General features: G+C 29.0%; 1 protein-coding gene across 1 annotated transcript; it reads left to right on the top strand.

Annotated features, from left to right (window-relative positions):
* The first annotated feature begins 1141 nt into the window (after window positions 1-1141).
* LOC103574992 (facilitated trehalose transporter Tret1-like) lies at window positions 1142-3360 on the top strand. The gene is made up of 3 exons (XM_008554576.2): window positions 1142-1272; window positions 1382-1644; window positions 2252-3360. The coding sequence occupies exons 1-3, from the start codon at window positions 1203-1205 to the stop codon at window positions 3314-3316; spliced, it is 1398 nt and encodes a 465-aa protein (XP_008552798.1). The 5' UTR covers window positions 1142-1202; the 3' UTR covers window positions 3317-3360.
* The last annotated feature ends 16755 nt before the right edge of the window (window positions 3361-20115 follow it).

Raw genomic sequence — 20115 nt, 5'->3', positions numbered from 1 at the left:
CTATTGAGAAATATTTATTTGGTCCAAATGAATCTCATTTAATGAATCAATTGTTAACTATTAATAAATATTTATTTGGTTAAGCTTTCAAATAAAGCATTTATTAATTATTAATAAATTTTATTTGGCTGAAATAAATACTTCCATCAGGGCAGTTTAGGTATTAAGTAGAGTTCAATTCTATATTAACATCTAGAACTAACAAGAAAAAAATCAGGTTGAATTTTAAAGTCGGCTTTTAATTTTATAACATTTACTACTTAATGCTATATAAGATGAACTATTTTTATGATTACTTTTCATCATCATAAAAAATTTTTCCAGCCTTATCAATTATAGAGTTTTATAGAACATTAAATTCTCAACAAAAAATTCCCATCAACAAAGTCTGTAGATGGGATATGTTAGATTTAAAAACTGAAACTTTATTTTTTATTAAATTTCCGATAAAACCACTCGCCACTGCTGAAGGTTGAGTATTGCATAAAGAAATAAATAAAATGACTATTTCATAAGAAATTGCATGGCTTACAGTGAAACTCTTGTAGAACAAATAGATTAATTTAAAATTTTAAAATTATTTCAAAATAAATATATAACTCAAAATTTTTATTTTTATGACTCAGTTGAGTTGACGAGACAGCTTTTATATTTTGGACATTTTGATCTTAGAAAAATGATAGTAACAATTATTATTTTCAAAAAATAACGTAACTTTTTCAATAAAAATGAACAAATAACACAACTTTTTTTAATTTATGCCAACATTATCTTACAACGCACAAAATTGTTCCGTCAGAAAACGATCTCTAGAGTTTAAAGAATGAATTATGTGTATATAATGACAGAACAAAATAAGACAATAAATCTGTTATGACAATGAAGGCTGAAAGTAACGAAATAGATTGACTTGTTAAGCAAACAAATTAATCAGGTTTTTTAAAATGATTAGCTAGATAATACTTGAGATTAAATAGTGAAAAAGATGTATGTTATCAGACTATACATTTTATTTATTTAATTACAACACAATAACATGTACAAGATAACAATCAAATATTTGAATTGTTAATTAATTCCGTATCCTTATCAGTTTATATTATCTGTGCACAGATATATCGGTAGGTAGAGTAATTTAAAAAACAATGGAAATATAAATTTAATGAATACTACTAGTTAGTATGTTTTATTAGTTTATCGAAATGAGTGGAAAAGGAAGGTATGCATCACCAGAAGGATCTAAAATTTGGGAGTACTGGGCAGCATTTGTATGTAAGACTAATTTGTTAATTTATTGTTGGCTACAAATTATACAATTTTTAACATTAAAGTTAACTGTGATAATAGCTGCGATTATAATTGCAATTATATGATAAATTAGGCTCAGTTCAGGCATTTTGTATTGGATGTATAATAGGATGGAGCTCGCCAACTCTGGTAATATTATTAGGGTCAGATTCACCAATTCCTATCGATCATGACAGTGCTTCAACAATCGCAGCTGTATCAGCGATAGGTCATTTGGCTGTGGCTCTAATCAGTAAACTGATGATCGATAGTTTGGGTAGAAAAAATTCAATGTTCTTGGGTGGATTACCTCTGATAATATGTTGGTTATTGACCTTCTACGCTTACAACATATGGGTAATTTATCTTAAATATTGATGATTGTAACACTAATGATAATTATTTTTCATCACACCTTCATCGAAAGTTTAAATTCCTGTCCTGTTTAGCGGCAAGAAGCCGTTCTTTTCTTTTATGAGAAAGCAAACGATAAAAATTTACTCATGCGCCATTCTTCGTTGAAATAGAGGCAGTGATTTAAACTTTCAGGTGTAGATTCGGTGAAAAATTTTATACACAACAACAAGGGAGAAAAGTAAGACGTCAAATCTGCCATTACATACGCGGGCTAAAATCTCCTACTTTCCTCCCTTGGTGTATAACTTCCTATATCTTTTATGATTTTATTTACACAGTAAAAAAAGATTCGTCAAAATTGACACTTGCCGTGTGTAAAACGATCGATTGACAACAGGTTATAACCTTTAACTTCGGAATTTGACCTTTATATGCCTTAGTTTTAACATACACGAGTATAACTTTTTCTACACAAACGACGTATGTTAAAATAAGATATAAAAAGTGTCAATCGATGATTTTACACACGGCAAGTGTCGATTTCGACGAATCCTTTTTTACTGTGTAGAAAGACAATTAAAAATTATTGTTATATATTTATTTTTAGTTCCTGATAGTCGCACGAGTGTCAGCTGGTGCTGCCTTAGGCATTGTATTCAGTGTTAACCCACTGTATTTAGGTGAAATAGCATCAATTGAAATCCGTGGAATAATTAGTTCTACAATGTCCATAATGATTAATCTAGGAGTACTGTTTGCGTATATAATAATACCGTATCTAAGTATTTCAATGACAGCTATGATACTTTTAACAATCAGTGTTGCGGTAGAAATAGCTATTTATTTTATTCCCGAGTCACCGTATTTTTTGATGTCAAAAGGCCGTGAATTGGAGGCCGAAATGGTATTAGAAAAATTACGTGGAAAGCTTGATGTTTCGGAGGAATTGATGTTGATTAAAAGTTTGATTAACGACAGTAGCTCGAAAAAAAAAGACCCGGGCTTTATGGAATCATTTAAGTTACTATTCAGAGTCAAGAGTAACTTACGCTCCTTTGCTATTATTAATCTTACCATTATTCCCCTATATTTTGGGGGATTAGTTACTATTATTGTGTACGGAAATATGATATTTCAGGCTGCGGGAAATTCAATTAGTGACCATATTGCTATTATCTCAATAGCAACAATTCAAGTTATTGCATCAATTATATCGAGTTTCGTTGTTGATCGAGTAGGACGCAAACCTCTTATTTGTGGTGCGGGCATTGCTATCGGCATATGTAATTTTATCATTGGTGGTTATTTTTTTATTAAAGAATACGCCGGTAATGATCATATTACGGAGTACAGTTTTGTACCACTTATAGCAGCAACATTACTCGTATTTGCTTCAAGCATAGGTTTGACAAATATTCAATCAATATTGACTGGTGAAATTTTGGCGCCCAATATTAAAGGTATCACTAGCTGCCTTATTAATGTGTCATCCAGTTTAATTGCTGTTGTTTCTATAAAACTTTACGTCGTTCTTTCTTTCAATCTTGGTCACTCAATACCGTTTTTGAGTTATGCTATTATTGTTTTAATTTCAACAATTACTTTATTAATTCTTACACCCGAAACAAAAGGTAGAACTTTTGCGGAAATTCAAACAATGCTTATGAAATAACTTTTATTTAAATAGTTTTTAATAAAGACTGACATTATTGTAATAAAAGTTGTGTTTATTATTTTTTTTTTATTGAAAAATACTGCGATACATTAATGAAAATTTTCCTTGAAATTTAAAGCAATTTACTTGAAGGTACTGACAAGTTAAAATCAACCGGAAATATAAAATACTCTATTTTTACATTACTATAAATTTTCAAGTCATAAAGGTCATGAGAATTAAAATTAAAATGTATTTCATTTAAATAATTGTTCTTTTATCGCCCATAAGTTAATTAAATTTAAGTAAAATTAATTTCAAAGCTGATTGAAAAGCTTTGATCTTAAATTGAAAATATTACTTTTCATGTATGATACGTTTTTAAATATGAGATATTTCGTACCAAGACTTCAATAAGCTCGCAGTGATCAAAGACTGCTTGTTTAAAAAATAAAAAGTTAGTACTGTATTTTAAAAATTTTCTGATTTAAAATCCACCTCAATATCTTGACTAATCTCATAAAACATATTTTTGAATATAGTAATATTGGATTTTCATTAAAGACTGTGCTTCAACTTTTTTTATTATGGATCAAATCGATATATAAATCTTTTGAAAAAGTACCGACTTTCCGATGCTAATTTCCAATAAATTCTGATAAAAAAATTTTTACAAGAATTTATTGAATTTTTCAAATAAAATGTCTATTGAAATATTTGATCCATTTACCAGGAATATTAGTTTTTTTATCTTTCTTTCTTTTTTTTTTTTTTTTTCCTTTCGAATTTTTATGTAAATGCAACATGAATACAATATTTTAGAAATGTCTGACTTTTATATAATATTTTTTTTAAAAACCACTAAAAATAGCTTGACCTTTTATTTGTTGGTCAACTTATTCCATAAATTTGTTTTGAATTTGGAAAAGTCTAAGATCTATATCTATGATATTCGTTGATTGATTTTAATACAATCGCCTTTTTTTCTATTTCACAAAAGTCGCCATGTTTTTTGTACCACCCTAGTCAGAAAAATAAATATATTGGCTCAAGTTTTCATAAATTTATCGGGTTAAGACTGAATATATTTATAATCATATCGATTGCGTTTTTTTGCAGGCGACCAAGCCCATATAAATCGAACAGCCAATATCGATGAAAATTAAATCGAAATTAACGTGATTATTATAAAAATCCAATTAGAATGAATTGAGAATTATTAGACATGTTTATTACAATGCTCTTTAACGATATTATGTTTGTTTTAATGAATTACTGTGTTAGTGTTTAAATTGTAAAAAATATTTACTGTCGGTAAATTCGTACAAAATTTGACTAGTAGTCTAATGAAATACTTTTCAAAAGTATCGGAATAATGATAAAAGTACATTAAAACAATAGTAATTGAAATACCATCTACACTCAACAAAATCAGAATAGTTACAGTTAGAGCAACTAAACAGTCAACAAATAATAATAATTACCAAACTTAGCACCTCAACTGAGCGCTTTTAGTCGAGGTGTTTTAGTTATTGCAACTCGAAATTTCTCTGAGTGTATACAAATACTTTTTGAGAGTCGGTATTTAATTAACAATCCAAACAGGTGAACAATATTTGGAATATTTTATTGAATGAAGTTATCCCGGTATATATTATAATAAAAAATAACTCACATACATTGTCGAATATAAACAAAATTCCAATCTTTATTAAATACTAGGAAATAAAATGTACAGAGAATGGACTTGGAATATTCCTCGTGAAAATCGGCTTTCGATAGAATTCGCTGAATTTTTTTATATGATATTGCTTATGCGATATTGATAAAAAGTTGATATGCTTGAGACTAATTGAAAAATCATTTGAATTTTAAAAAATTTTTAAGTAGAAATATTAATGGACAAGTTCATACACTGTAAAAAAATTTCTCGGGTGAACGCGGAGTGAATTTACTCCGAAAAGGTCTTTCGGTAGATAATTATGAGCTTCCTTTACGGATATTCATAAGAAATAATTTTAAAAAATTATAAGTAGCAGATAACGAAAACTTTCACGCTTATTAGACTATGCCAAATAAAATGGATGTTTTTTTTTCTGTCCAATTCGAAAATTACGTTGCATGTAACATGAAAAAAGTTGGGTAAGAAGATTTTGCATTTAGATAACATGGCGAAAATTTTTCTGTAAATTTCAAATTTAGCAACTTTTTAACAGATCAATATATTGAAACGACTAGAACATTTTTTTTTGCAGATAATTGAATGCTCTATAAAAAGAGTCTTATAATATTTTGATACATCTGACCTTCCAGAAACAACTTTTTTTACAAAAATCTCAGTTTCCTCCCAATCAATTAAATTGGAGAAGTTCAAAAAATTTGAAATTTATCATAAATTTGAATTTAAGCTTGAATAACGATTGAACGGTTAAATTTTTCAAAAAATCATAAGAGACCTTTTTTTTAGAGTATTCAATTCTCTGCAAAAACAATATTCTGTTGTTCTAATTTATTAATCCATTATCGAGTTATAAAATTTTTCCTAGATTATTTGAATGGGATGGTATTCGTTGTTCTTTTTATTTTTCATGCAACGTAATTTTTTTATGGGAACGAAAAATACGGAATATCGATTTTATTTGGCACAGTCTAATATATACATGTATGTATAAACACTATTTTATTTTTCATTTATACCAACATTAAAAAAAGTTTATCTTCATTGTTCACTTGATGCTGCAATTATTTTATGAAAAGAATGTTGTTTGAAATTTTTCATCCATGCCAAACAATATCTGTTCCTTAAAGTGCATTAATGATCTATTACAGCTATTAAAAGAGCCATTATTTGTTTCTTAAATGATTTTTTATTTCTGTGTTCCTACTTGACACTAAAAAGCTAATTAAACACTAAAAATTTCATCGAAAACATTTAATAATGTTCTAATTTTTATCAGTGGAGTCTCATATTTTGCAAATGAGATTTTGATGATCTTTGATTGACATTTCATAAATTACACCCTATAAAAAATGAAACAGTCAATTTTAATAAAAAATGTACAGAGTTTTTTGTTGATAATTTCATTAAAACTCTTTTACCCCAGTTTTGTGCTGGTAAAAAGTACTTCTTTAAAGTATTTGAATACAAGTACAAATACCAGGCATAATTAATTCATAAAAAGTTGTTGAATAAAGTGGGTATAAGGAAAAGTTTTAAACTGGAAACAAAGACAATCAAAAACAACTGCCGCTAAAGCTTTTAACGTAACATCCAGAAAATGTTGCCCGATACACATAACGATTTTATTTCAATTATAATTGTATACTTTGTATATAGTCTAGATTATCAATAGTGACAATATTTTAAACATTATTTTAACCACAATTGTGAATATTTGAATGATAGCCTTACTACTAATACTAATGTTGATGGGGTAATATATATATATATATATATATATATATATATATATATATATCCATGTATGCGACTGATGATTAAACAGAGTAAATACATCAAAGGATATTGATTGGGCGTACACATACATACACTCACAAGTTATTAGGGCAGCTTTGATCATTGTCGTGGGAGATCTTAACATCTTATCCAGCTGTCGATGATCGATTGGCTGTTAGTTGCTCTCAAGGACTATTGTTAAGTCGATATATCTCGTTAATTTCAGTTTCAACTGTCCAGAGAAATCCCTTTGGATTTAGACGAGGCGTCGGCTGCACGTTAGCATTGGCGTCAGGAGTCTCGACAACGGATCCTCGATGGACAAACACTGATATATCCAGGACATGTAGAGGATAGTCTATGTCTCATGTTCTCTCTATCTAAAATTCTCTTTCTCCCTCTCTTCCTCTCTTGTTTCTCACTCACTCTCTTAGTCTCTTGTACTCTTGCTCTTTCGCTTAAACCCTTGTGATTACTACCGACATCCATCCCGTTATGCCTCCTCGCAAACGGTCAGAAGGCATACTCTACAACACCCCACACCCAGTGCTAAGTACACAATTGTATCATTAAACCAAACACACTAACGATCGGTGGTACTCAAGCAAATGTTGCCCTCTTCCTAGTAAACAATGCCACGGTAGCTATGAAAAGCTCTTGTTTCATATCCCAATGCATTTATTAATTTAACAATACACCTCAGCTCTGTTACACTCTTCTCTTCTTTACTGCTTATATACTCTCATTATTTTATATACCTCCATATATACGAAACTCGCCGTGTTAGACAAAATTAATTATGTCTAGTAGACGATAAAAATATCATAACAATAATAGTGACTTTTATAAAAAAAAAAAAAAAACAAATATATATATAATAAAAGGAGAAATTTTTTTGGTAAAGCAGATTGAATGGGCATGAGAGTGATGTCGAGAGTTGTTGTAGTGTTCGTAGTAGAAGTAGTATAGCTGAGGCAGATGGGAATTGCCTCGTAAAAGACAGGATCTTATCTCAAGCACTTTGTCGGATAACAGTGAAATAGTGTTTAAAAAAAAAAAAAAAAAAATAAAAAAGTTTAAAAAATAATGGATCTGTGGGTATGAATAGTCGGTATGGCAAAAGAAATAAAACAGAGAGTGACTATTCCGTTATTCGTAAAATGGTTTTTAAGATTTTTTTATCATATTATTATTATAATTACACGGAGAAAAAAGTATAGTAAAAATTACAATACTATAGTAAAATTTACGAACAGATATGAAAAAATAAATTCTGTATTGTAATTATTACTAAACGTTTGGTAAAATTTACTAGTTAGTAATAATTACATGAAAAGATATTAAAAATTACTATACGTAATGTATTTTTTGCTAACGCGACTATATTTTTTACTATTTGTAAAGTAAATTTTACTGTAAGTATTATTAATAAATACTAATTTAAGAAAGTAAATTTTCTAATACAATATAGGATTTGTTACTATACAAAATATTAAAAATTACTGTACGCAAGGTATTTTTTGTTAACACGATTATATATTTTTACTATCTGTATAGTAAATTCTACTATGTATAGATAAAATTAAAAGATGGTGGGGATAGCATATACAAATATGTGTTACAAGTTCTGAAATTTTTGTCCAAAGGAGACATCGGCTCGTCAGACATAGGAAAGGACTCGCGCGCGGGAGATCAGGGTTCGAATCTCGCTTTAAACAAGTGATTTTTTAAAAAACAAAAATCGACACCAACACCAACCCAGATGGCATATATAACAATAATAATCAAAATGATAGCAATAATAATAAAAAATTAGAAGCTTAAAATAATTAACTTGTTTTCCATTCTAATATAGTAAAATTTATTAAACGGGATAGTAAAATTTACGAAATATAACTAAAAATTAATATGCAATTCAGGAGATTTTCCATAACCAGTATATGAGAAATTACTAAACGACTTGTAAAATATGCTTATCTGTTTATTAATTTTTCATATAAATCATAAGCGTTTCAAGATTACTATCCAAATTTAGTAACTATTCTCATATTTTTTAGTAAAACTTACTATATTTTTTTCTCTGTGTATTATTATTATTATTATTATTATTATTATTATTATTATTATTGTTATTATTATTACTTATAAATTTTTTTTTCGTGTATTTATTGTATAGAAGAAATACAGGGAGCTACTGCGCGTATGTATTTTTTGTTGTATAAATATAGTGTGGCAAGGTGCATTGGCGAGAATGAACATTAAACGTGATCCGAATGGAAAGACTGCAGATACTCTAATGTCTCTAAAGTGCATCCACGTATATACACATACCTATATATGTATATATATAAATATAGACACATATAGACTGTAGATATATACTATTTCATCGAATTAGTGTATGCAGTTGTGGAAATGGTCGCTTTCGCGGTTTCACCGAGTGGCTAGACTAATTGAAATTCGAACTTTGGATTGGTGTAGCTGGTGAGAGCTCATACCGCATGACTTGATAAAATATGATGCTTTCAAATTACCACTACAGACTAATTGAGTGCTATAACACAATTTCATGCTTTAGTTATTCACTTTTACTCACTTTATATTAATCTATTTATCTTTATTACTACATATCGATAAAAATGTTATTTACGGTTGAAATAAGGCTCTTAATTTATTATTATTTATTTAATTGCTTGAACAAAATTTTACTTTTCTTTTACCTCAATTGAGTTATTCATTTAATTTATTTTTTTTTTTTATTTAATATTGGATTTGGGTGTAACACATAATAACGTTATCCGAGCAGAGAATCTACACTTGGCGTAGATTGATCGTAAATGATGACGTATTAGACACGTGTGTCGTGGTTCACGAGTAATTAGAGTGACTTGCGGAGCATTAATCACACATGCGAACATCGCGTGTGATTGATGGATATTCGGCCAAGTCCGTTGTGTTGTATTTATTGTGTATATATTTTAGGCCATGGTCTTTAATATATCTATACACATATTACTAAAATATATATATTCATATTCATGTAGGTGAGTGTGAATGTATACAGAGGTGAATAAGTCGTTTTTTTCTTCTATTATTTATATTTTTAATGTCTATATTTTTATATTTATTTTATTACGTATGTGTATGATGTTGATATCAATCTAAATCTTAACGCAACAACTATATAACAACTACTCTGTTTAGTATATAGATGTATACATATGATTGGTATAATAAATTACCTGTTTGCTGCATAATCGTGAGATGTCATTCTCTCATGTCAGAGCAAGTGTACTGCAGATCTTGTGTATCTGTTTATGACACCTGCTCTAATGCACGCGGGAAATTAGATAATGAGTGACAACACACGTATGACAACATACCGATTAATATATACTTGAAAATTTGTACAAATTATTCCAATAAATCACATTGAATTTATAGTTTACATCGAACGTGTCATTAATCGATCAATTTTTATTCAAAATTCGTTTTTTAGGCCTACAAAAAAAGCTCATTTTCGTATTATTATTTTTTGCTTGACGTGTTTACTAAATTATTGTGTAGAGAACTTGTCAAGTTAAAAGAATTATGGAACGACAAAGTCAAAATTCTATAAAGTGAAAAATAAAGACTTACTTTGAACAGTTTTAAAATGATGGAGATAACGATGATAAACTTAACGAAGATAACTATATTTTTTTTTGTTGTTGTTTGAAACTATATTTTATATCAAATAAAGTTTGTTTTTAATGTCTTTCATCTCGAAATTAGGACACATAAATCATGTGGTGAAAGAAGAAATTTCATCAACATTTTTGATTATTGAATCAATTAATTATTCAAAGATGTTTTGCTTTTTTTTATTTGAATTAAATATTAAAAATTATTAACGTTAGTTTTTTGATTGAATAGATTAGTGATGACAACTAAAATCTAGGATAGTCCAACAAAATGAGGTGGCTTAAAAAAATTATGTCTATGGTAGATTTTATCCATCTTTGAATTATTAAGTTTCAACAAAAATATAAATGCTAAAAATTTTAATGTTTACTTCAATTCATATTTTTTCATAAATTTTTTATGCTTCTAAGAAACTTGATATAAATACATTTTTTAAATTTAATGCATCTTAAAAATTTTCTCAGCTCTTCCATTCGTTCACTGTAATTGTGAAATATAAATTTCTATATTTAGGAAGTATTATAATTTTTAAATTTTAATTTATCTTGAATAACGTAGTTATGAAGTAAATAAAGAATACTCGACAGTTTTTTTATTATTTGACCTTAACAACTGTATTATTTTGTAGCTTTGCTTGGTGCCAAGAATTCATAGATAATTTATGAAAAAGTAAAGTTTATCTATTTTACGTTCATTCGGTTTCAGTTAAAAATAGAAATGCTTATTGCTTCTTTTATATATAAATTTGTTCATAACTTATTCATTCATTGAGCAATCGGTTCTCATTCAAAAATAATTTAAAGTAAATTTGGGTAAAATGAGTTGTCAAAAGAAAATTATAAATAACTATTTTTATAAATTTGACTTCTATTTACTGATTTGTATTTTGCTATCAACAAGTTTGATCACGATATTTATTTATTAAAATATTCGCGCTCTAATTGCCGCCCCGTACTGGCATTAAATAATATATCGTAACTAAAAATATTGGATTGCTGGAAGATTTTTAATTAAACCGAATGAATGTACGCTGGCAAAAATAGGGAGTGAGAGGGATTTTTTCATGGACGGAGTGATTTCGGAGTGACGCGGATTTTATTTAAATCCGCATTCACTCCGGTTCGAAGTTTTAATACTTAAATAAATTTATATTTAATAGAAACAGCTGTTAATTATAAACATAATTATTTAAATAAATAATTCTTTGAGATATTAATAATTAAACTTAAAATATTATGTTTTTAATTTATAAAATGTTTTAGTAACTCACTAAATTATAATTTCATATATATAATACATAGTGAAAATATTAAATTATTGATTAGCTGTAGTGACATAGTTTTTATGGGAATCTTTGATATTTCGGTGCAATATGAAATGTTATCTCGTGGTATGGTTGATGTAAATCATACGACAATTTGCGACTCAGTGGAATTATATTTGTTAAATTTTTATTATCAGCTGGTTATAATTTTTGAAAATCATTTCGCGTGAGTATGGACAGGGAGCTCGTAATTATTTCCGTACTCACTATAAATGTCTAAATATCAAAGACCTAAGCTCACTATATATTAGTAATTTTTTTTATAATTAATATTTTCCGAAATTCCCCTTCGGATTGAAATTCACTCCCAGTGAATTAAATAAATGAAAAAATCATCTACTCCGTGTTCACTCTGCACATTTTTTTACAGTGTGAACTGATAAAATAACATCATATATAATTACAATTTAAGTTATTTTACAAAAATAGTTTAAAAAAAAATCTAAGCTTGGTTCTTTAAAGTTTCGGTATCGATCCTTTTAGATGTTATTGTAACGCCAATGATATTTCTGCCTTGACATTACCCTTAAATCACCATATTTGCTAAATTTTTTTAAAAAAAATTTTTCATGTTATAGAGAGTCCCCATTGTGCTTAAAATTGAAAAAAAAAAAAATTCTTCTATGGCGATTGACAACTTGTCTTATTTTCTTTCAATAAAAGCGAAAAGTAAAAGATTTAGCTTATTCAGCATAAAAAATCGTATTTTTCCCCAGCGCCCATTTTGTCGTCCTTCTGATTCCGATTTGTTGTATTTCTAGACACAACAATCTAAATACCAATTATGAGGGTCAATAATTGGATACTCATAATTCTAGTAATTTAAGTTTTATTAAATTATTATAAATGCATTATTTTTCCACTCTGCCAATTTTCCTCCAGTTTACGCTATATCGAAAAACGCAATGCTTTTCTTGGTCATTAAATTTGAAGATTTATTCATGTTTTCTTTTTTTTTTTTTTTTATAGTATATCTTTTTTACCGGAATCTTTTGAGAGAGTTTGTGCATTACGAAACAAAGCAGTTGCCTTTCTTTTTAGCTAGCTTAAACGATGACAATAACCAACGAGTAGAGGATAAATAGATATATATATATATATAAGACTAGAATAAAAGGGGAAGATAAAAAGCCTGGGGGTACCTCTAACTCTGACTCAACGACTTTTTTTTAGAGGGCAGTTTCTCGGATCTCGGTATTTTTCAACCTCAACGCCGTAAGTGGAGTTTGTTTTACGGTTCCTAAAAGAATTTCTAAGAGTTTAAACAAAGTGTATCATATCTATATCGTCGGACTTGATTGTGTCTTTGGGTCATACAAAAGCTGTTTTATAATATATAGATATGTATGTTACACAATAATTACTTTAATTGTTTTTATGATGACTCTATCATTTATTTAGGGAAATGTGGGGTGAAATGGAGATTATGAAATACTGAAGCAAATTGTGGATTTAAATACGCTGAACTACTTTCTTTTCATGAGGGATTCAATAAAGAAGAAGCATTTAGTGTTCCAGAGAAAATTTTTTTTAATAAAATAGAGAGTTAAGAAAAAATATTTATAACGTACCATCTCCGATAGGAAAAGTTAACATAAAATAATGAGAATTATTAAAATTTAAAGATGGGAATAGTTACTTCGTTAAGATGGGAAGTATTACCACTTTTTTTTCGCGTGTATCTACTTAGAACTTTAGGCTATTATTGTAATAATAATATCAAGTTAAAGAATTAAGCTAATTCGAAGTTATAAATTGAAAGTATGCTACACAGAAAAAAATTTTTTCTTGGCGCAAATAATTTTTTCTTATTCTGAGAAAATTTTTACTTGATCCAAGAAATTTTTTTGTATTATCAAGTGAAAACAAAAATTTTGTTGGGGTAAGAAGAAATTTTTTTGGAACAAGAAATACATTTTTTGGGCGATAAAAAAATTCTGGAGCCAAGAAAAATTTTTGACTTCAGTTTATGATACAAAATATTTTTTGCGCCAAGAAATTCTTTTTTTCTGTGTGGACCTTAGAGAGTTAAAATATTATTTTAAAAAGGTGATGTATGACTTCATACACAAAAAAAAAGTTTAGTCAAAAAAATATTTTGGAAGACCAAGGTTTTCAGGAACCAAGTCAAGATTTTCTTAAGTCAAGAAAATTTCTCTTGGTTAAAGAAAATTCGTCTTGGTAAGAAAAGATTTCTAATGTATTCGAGAAAATTTAGGTTTTCAAAAAAATTTTCTTGAATCTAGAATGTTCACTTTCAGTCGATAATTATTTTTCTGTGTACACTACTTTTCGGCCATCAAGGACTTAAATAACATATAACATTCAGCGGCAAGTTCAACATCAAAAGAATTAAGACTTTTGATGCTAACGTCTACCTTTTTAATTTTAACAAGCGACTTATTTTAATAATCACCTTATAAGAAGAAATTAAATTTTTAAACGTGGTGTTATCATCAGATTGTCTTGTTAGGTATCACCGAATGAAAATTTTAATATTTTATTAATTAACCTGATTCTTATGAAATTTATTTGAGATTTCTTGAGACAATTTCATTCAGAATCGGTATTCCAAAGTTTTATCTTCATTTTAGTGTCAGGTTATCAAGAAATTTAAAAGATAATTTCATTTGCCAGACACATTTTTTATATATTTATTTCCCAAGTATAGCAATGTCACAATAAATAATTCTATTTCAACCCATCGTTTTTGTTACTTATGAATAAAATATAAGAAGTCGCTACCATTGACAGATTTTTTTAATCCCAATGAAATTACAAAAATAAATTCGAATTTACATAATGTAAATATTGCAAATTTATTAAATTTAATTGAATATTTAAACATTTGACTTATGTAATATCTGCTTTATCAGATTTTCATCTCTTAGATTTTAAATGACCTACATCAGGCTTATTCCTTTATTTTAACATGAGTATACATTTTTTATTATATCCAGTTTGATGATCGAAAATACTCAAGTAGAGACAGTCTCCTATATACGTATCACGATAACTTTTTGCAAGACTTTTATATATATACAGTTAAAAATAGATAACAAAAATCATGGGTTCAATTCGTTCGAAGCTTATTCTATCTAGAGGAAAAGTAGACTTTTGCGGGGAAATTCTCTTAGGATTTCTAACTCTGAGATTTTAAACTTTTTCGATTGGTCGAGTACAAAATTCGCGTACAACTAGGACGAGTTATTTCGGGGAGTTAGTACATCAAGTTACAAGCCGCAAAACTTTAACTTTAGATGTGATGTAAATTCATATATATGTATACATGTGGTTGTACTTTACACTCATACAATTCTGTCTAAAAAAAAAGTACAGCATCTGGAATAGATAAAACAAAAATATTGTGGCTGAAGATTAGTTTCGTTAGTAATTTCGGTTAAAGGTAAATTATTACCCAGTGATATATCTCTCCTTGTGGTAATAGAGTGCAAAAAAAGGTGGAAAAAATTCATCAATACCATCCACATTCACATTTACAAACACACACTCGTCTACATATATGCTTAGATATTTTCTGGTACGAGGGATGATTATACGAAAATATTTAGTAAAGTAAGTTGTATGGGTGTGATTGAATTTTATTCTCGTGGTAAATACACACATCGAGGAACCGGTGGAAACGAGGTTTGAATTCTGGACGGGATAAAACAAACGCAAAATGAAATAAACGTAAATTGAATCGGTGGACGGCGGGGTGTCCTCGTTGACGGCGTATGTTGGTCACGTATTGGCAAAATATTTGAATACGTTCGATTACCAACGTGTCATTTAAGGTTCAACCAACCGGAAAACTTGAAGTGAGTCTCGGATAGACGACTGTGTAACCAGAAAACATATGTGCATAAAAACGGTCGTTTTAGGACTAGACTATATAGACGCTATACTTAAGAACTGACGAGTAAATTTAAAATAAAAAAATTAAAAAAACGTTAACTAATGTTTTCATTCTCTATTTCTTTATACCAGCATTCGCAAAATATCTCCCCTATTTCTCCGACTCTTTCTCTCCTTCGCATTTTATTCGCTCTCCTCGGTAAATTTTGTTCTCGACGTTTCAGTCGTTTCGCGAGATTCTAAGTCAGAAACTCAGTCAGCAGAGTTTTCCTGGGATTTACTCTGTCAGCAACAAATGGACTCGACTTTCTCTCTCCCTCTCTCCCCTAGACTATACCCGAGTGCGTTCTCTCGACCAATCTACACTTGCTATCTTTCGGTCCATCTCTTCATCCTCTTAAATTCTCATTTACTCTTTGCTATTTTTATTTTCGTTATTTCTCTTTAACTTTAATTCAAACATCCACATACACATCAATGAATATAGATGTGTTTTAGCATGGACTAATATTCGGTTTGTTCATTTACAAACATTTATTGATTGCTCTCGTGACAATAGATAATCTATGTATGCTAATATATATGCATGTTCGTTAATCATTAGTGATATAGTGATATGTGAGATGCCTGAGAATTTGAATATTATGTTACGATTTAGTATTTTCTGTTGCTCCCCAGAGTGTGCAATCGAGCAACCGAAATATACTGTCGGAGAATGAAATTAGGTAAACAATATATGCATAGATATTTGTTTTCTCTTCGCTGGATAGTATCTGATCCTCTATATGTGTACATCAATATCGATTGCATACACAAAACTTGTTTAGTAAACGATACACATGCACATTAATTTTGTATCCAATACTGTGCTATCTTTTCTGATACTTGGAAAATAATAACAAAAACATCAACAACAACTATGATTATAATTTTATTTATAATATAGTAGGGTGTATAATTGCAATTATATATTTTTGTTAGTGAAGTATAATATAAATAGGAACTATGCAGTATATCAAAGTTTTGAGATTAGCTTCGAGAAGCTAAACTGGGAGATTAATATTGCTGTGTCGCTGGATAAAAATAAGTGAGGGAAAGAGAAAGAGAGACAGGAAGGAGAGACAGAAAATATAGTAATAGTGGTAGTAGCTAGTACAAGGGCTTACGTACTTTCGTATATTAAAGGTGCAATTCACAACCTCCCATCTAGTTTTTTTTTTTTTTTTAGTATCTATATATGTATATATATGTATAAAACAGTCAACCTTATAATGTCTATATATATGCACACGCACATTACACATGTGCATTATGCATATGTATAAGTATACATTATTGTCGGAGAGCGAACGGAATTACCGTATAACTGCAAAAGAACAATAATAAAAAAAATATTTTTTTTTTCTAGACGTATTATAACACTCTCGTGATTATAATATAGAATATGTGCGGTTAAAAAATATTGTGAATTTTTTTTTTAATTTCCTTGGTAATTATGATTAATATTAAAGAAAAAAAAATATTAATAGCAAGATTGATATGAAGACTGATGTATAAAATGTCATGAGAGAATTTTTGAGTGAAAGCATTTCTGTGGAGAGGATTTGTGAGACAGTGGCTCGATAAAGATAAAAGAGTATATACGTATATACAAAAGTAAATAAATAAAATAAATGAAGAAAAAAAAAAAACGTAGAGGATATTTGGCATTAGAAGGACACGTGAGTTCGATTGACGTTACGTAGAGTCGCAAGCTGTCGCATATATCCCTCGAGAAATCAGGGTCAGTGTCCGAGATCCATCTGACTGGTGTTACCAGAGCCACTGTCCTCTCAACTAATATTTTTTTTTAAAACTATTTTTTTCTGTTTTGTCTTTTTCACTCTGAAAACCATTAGAGGAGGTTTAATCTCGTTTATCGACCAGTCAAGAGCGCGGTCTCGCTCAACTCCAACTAAACTCACACACAGTCGCCAGTCTCCTCGTATCTTGTACACTCGTCCTAATTCTCACCTCAGACATATCTAAATCCGACCAGATAACCCGCTGGCTCTTTTTCGCGATCAGTACTTTGATATCCCATCCCCCTCGTGAGCAACTTAACCAAAGGGGATTGCTCCACACACACGCACACACAGACACACTTTCTCTCTTTTTTTCTCTCTCGGTCTCTTTTACTCTTTGTATGCCGCTCCTATCGGTATCGTGTGAGATTCTAACTATAGTCGATGTGTAAAAGAGGAAAAAGGTTTTACCGCGACCTATCGTACCTATATATTTTAATGAGTCTCTCTGGTCAATGAAAACTGATACGCGTTAAGTCTTTCATAATAATAGCACCTTATATAACGACATTACTATTTTTTTTTTTTTTTTTTTTTTTTATATACTTACCCTTCATAATTATTATTGTTATTATTGTCGTCATAATTATTTATTATTGCATTTAATACCAATACCAGTAGACCCACTTTTATATAAATTTATTTAATTGTAAAAAAAATCTTTTCTTCATGAAATATGTGAATAAAAAAAAAATAGCGAAAAATACAAAAAAATTTTGACATGAAATACAATAGCGGTAGTATAATTATGATATTATTTATCTTTTATATGCTGAGTATTGTAGACAATAAAAAATTAAAAAGTGACAGAGTTAGATTGTATGAATATTTGTAACAACGCCAATGTGTATAAGAAGTGGATGAAAGAGGGGTGAGGAGCAGGGGGATCGGAGGGTTGGGGTGGGAGTCATTGGTGTACAGGAAGAATAGAGGGGGCAAGTGGATAAGAGCATCGTTGCATCAGACATCGTAGAAAGTAGTAGTAGTAGTAGTAGTAGTAGAAGCAGTAGTTGGGTTAGTCTCGAGTTTATAGGCAACGAACGTTCCAAGGGTTCTAGAGAATTCTTGGTAACACGGCGTAAATGACAGCGAGTACTTGGCATAATGAGGACGCTCTAGCCTCATACTGGCATAATCTACTCCTTTTGCAGTTGCTTTTCTCGCAATTCAATGTAGTTTTATTTATTTACATTTATTCCTATTTCTATTATCATTACTCTGACAAAATAAATACATCAAATTTAGCTGACGTTTTTATTTTATTTTATTTTTTTTTCGTGCCATCAAAAGACACTTGAATTAATATAAAATAACGGAAATAACTTTTAAGTAAAATGACTCAACGGTGATGATGAGTAATTATTTTATTTAATAGTAATTCAACGGTCATGTCAACGGATACAAAAGTCTGATAATTTAGATTTAGATTTTGCGAAAATCTCATCTCGGAAGCAGACGTTATTTCCGGTTTTTGATTGGAAATTTAATCTGCTGGTTACTTTATCTGCAATAGAGGGTGAGACCAAAAACATTGGAACCGTCTATATAGATATATGCTAGACTGGGCCAAAAAAATCGAATATTTTTTTTTCTTTTGATACTGTGAAAATATTATTCCTGATGTCAAAAAAAAAATTATCGTGCAAGTTAGAGCCTTTAATATTAATATTACGAGGTGTATCGTTACGACTATTCGTTTTTTGACAGAAATTTCATTTTTTACCCAAAACTCGTAAATCATCTATTTGAAAAATGTGAGCATTGTATATTTTTAAAGGAAATTGAATTCCCTACAAAAAATCTCTCTTAGTAAATTGACGTAAAACGAGCTGTTTCCTTGTAACTTAGCCTTAAATATTGATTTGTTTTTTAAATTCTTTGTTTCTATTTTGGATTTTTTGTAAGTACTAGAAATATTAAAATTTTTTCTAGTCATGATACGTATTTTTGAAGGAAATTTAATGCTCTACCAAAAAGGTTTCTTAACATTTTTTGCTAAATTCACTCCTTCAAAAGTTATTCAAGGTTAAAATTGAGTCAAAACGTCTTAAATAACCTGAATAACTTTCGAAGGAATGAATTTAGCAAAAAATTTTAAGAGACCTTTTTTGTAGAGCATCAAATTTCCTTTAAAAATACGTATCATGACTAGAAAAAATTTTAATATTTCTAGTACTTACAAAAAATCCAAAATAGAAACAAAGAATTTAAAAAACAAATCAATATTTAAGGCTAAGTTACAAGGAAACGGCTAGTTTTACGTCAATTTACTAAGAGAGATTTTTTGTAGAGAGTTCAATTTCCTTCAAGAATATACAATGCTCACATTTTTCAGATAGATGATTTACGAGTTTTGGGTAAAAAATGAAATTTCTGTCAAAAAACGAATAGTCGTAACGATACACCTCTTAATATTAATATTAAAGGCTCAAACTTGCACGATAGTTTTTTTTTGGACATCGGGAGTAATATTTTCACAGTATCGAAAGAAAAAAAAATATTCGATTTTTTTGGTCCAGTCAATATATACATATAAATCAAATAGACTAAGATGAAATTCAAAATATGTAGAAATTTGTTATTCATAATAATACCAGTAGTATGTATTGATATATTTGTATGTAGAATATTTATATAGATATGTATATGT

Source organism: Microplitis demolitor, chromosome 1 (assembly GCF_026212275.2).
Source record: "Microplitis demolitor isolate Queensland-Clemson2020A chromosome 1, iyMicDemo2.1a, whole genome shotgun sequence".
Classification (NCBI taxonomy): Eukaryota; Metazoa; Arthropoda; class Insecta; order Hymenoptera; family Braconidae; genus Microplitis; species Microplitis demolitor.
This window is presented reverse-complemented; position numbering and strand designations above follow the sequence as displayed.

Bases quoted from the DNA above. Each gene is read 5' to 3' on its own strand.
- LOC103574992 (XM_008554576.2), top strand. From the start codon at position 1,203: ATGAGTGGAAAAGGAAGGTATGCATCACCAGAAGGATCTAAAATTTGG. The intron at 1,273-1,381 runs GTAAGACTAATT...ATGATAAATTAG, and splicing joins GTACTGGGCAGCATTTGTAT to GCTCAGTTCAGGCATTTTGT. The intron at 1,645-2,251 runs GTAATTTATCTT...ATTTATTTTTAG, and splicing joins TCTACGCTTACAACATATGG to TTCCTGATAGTCGCACGAGT.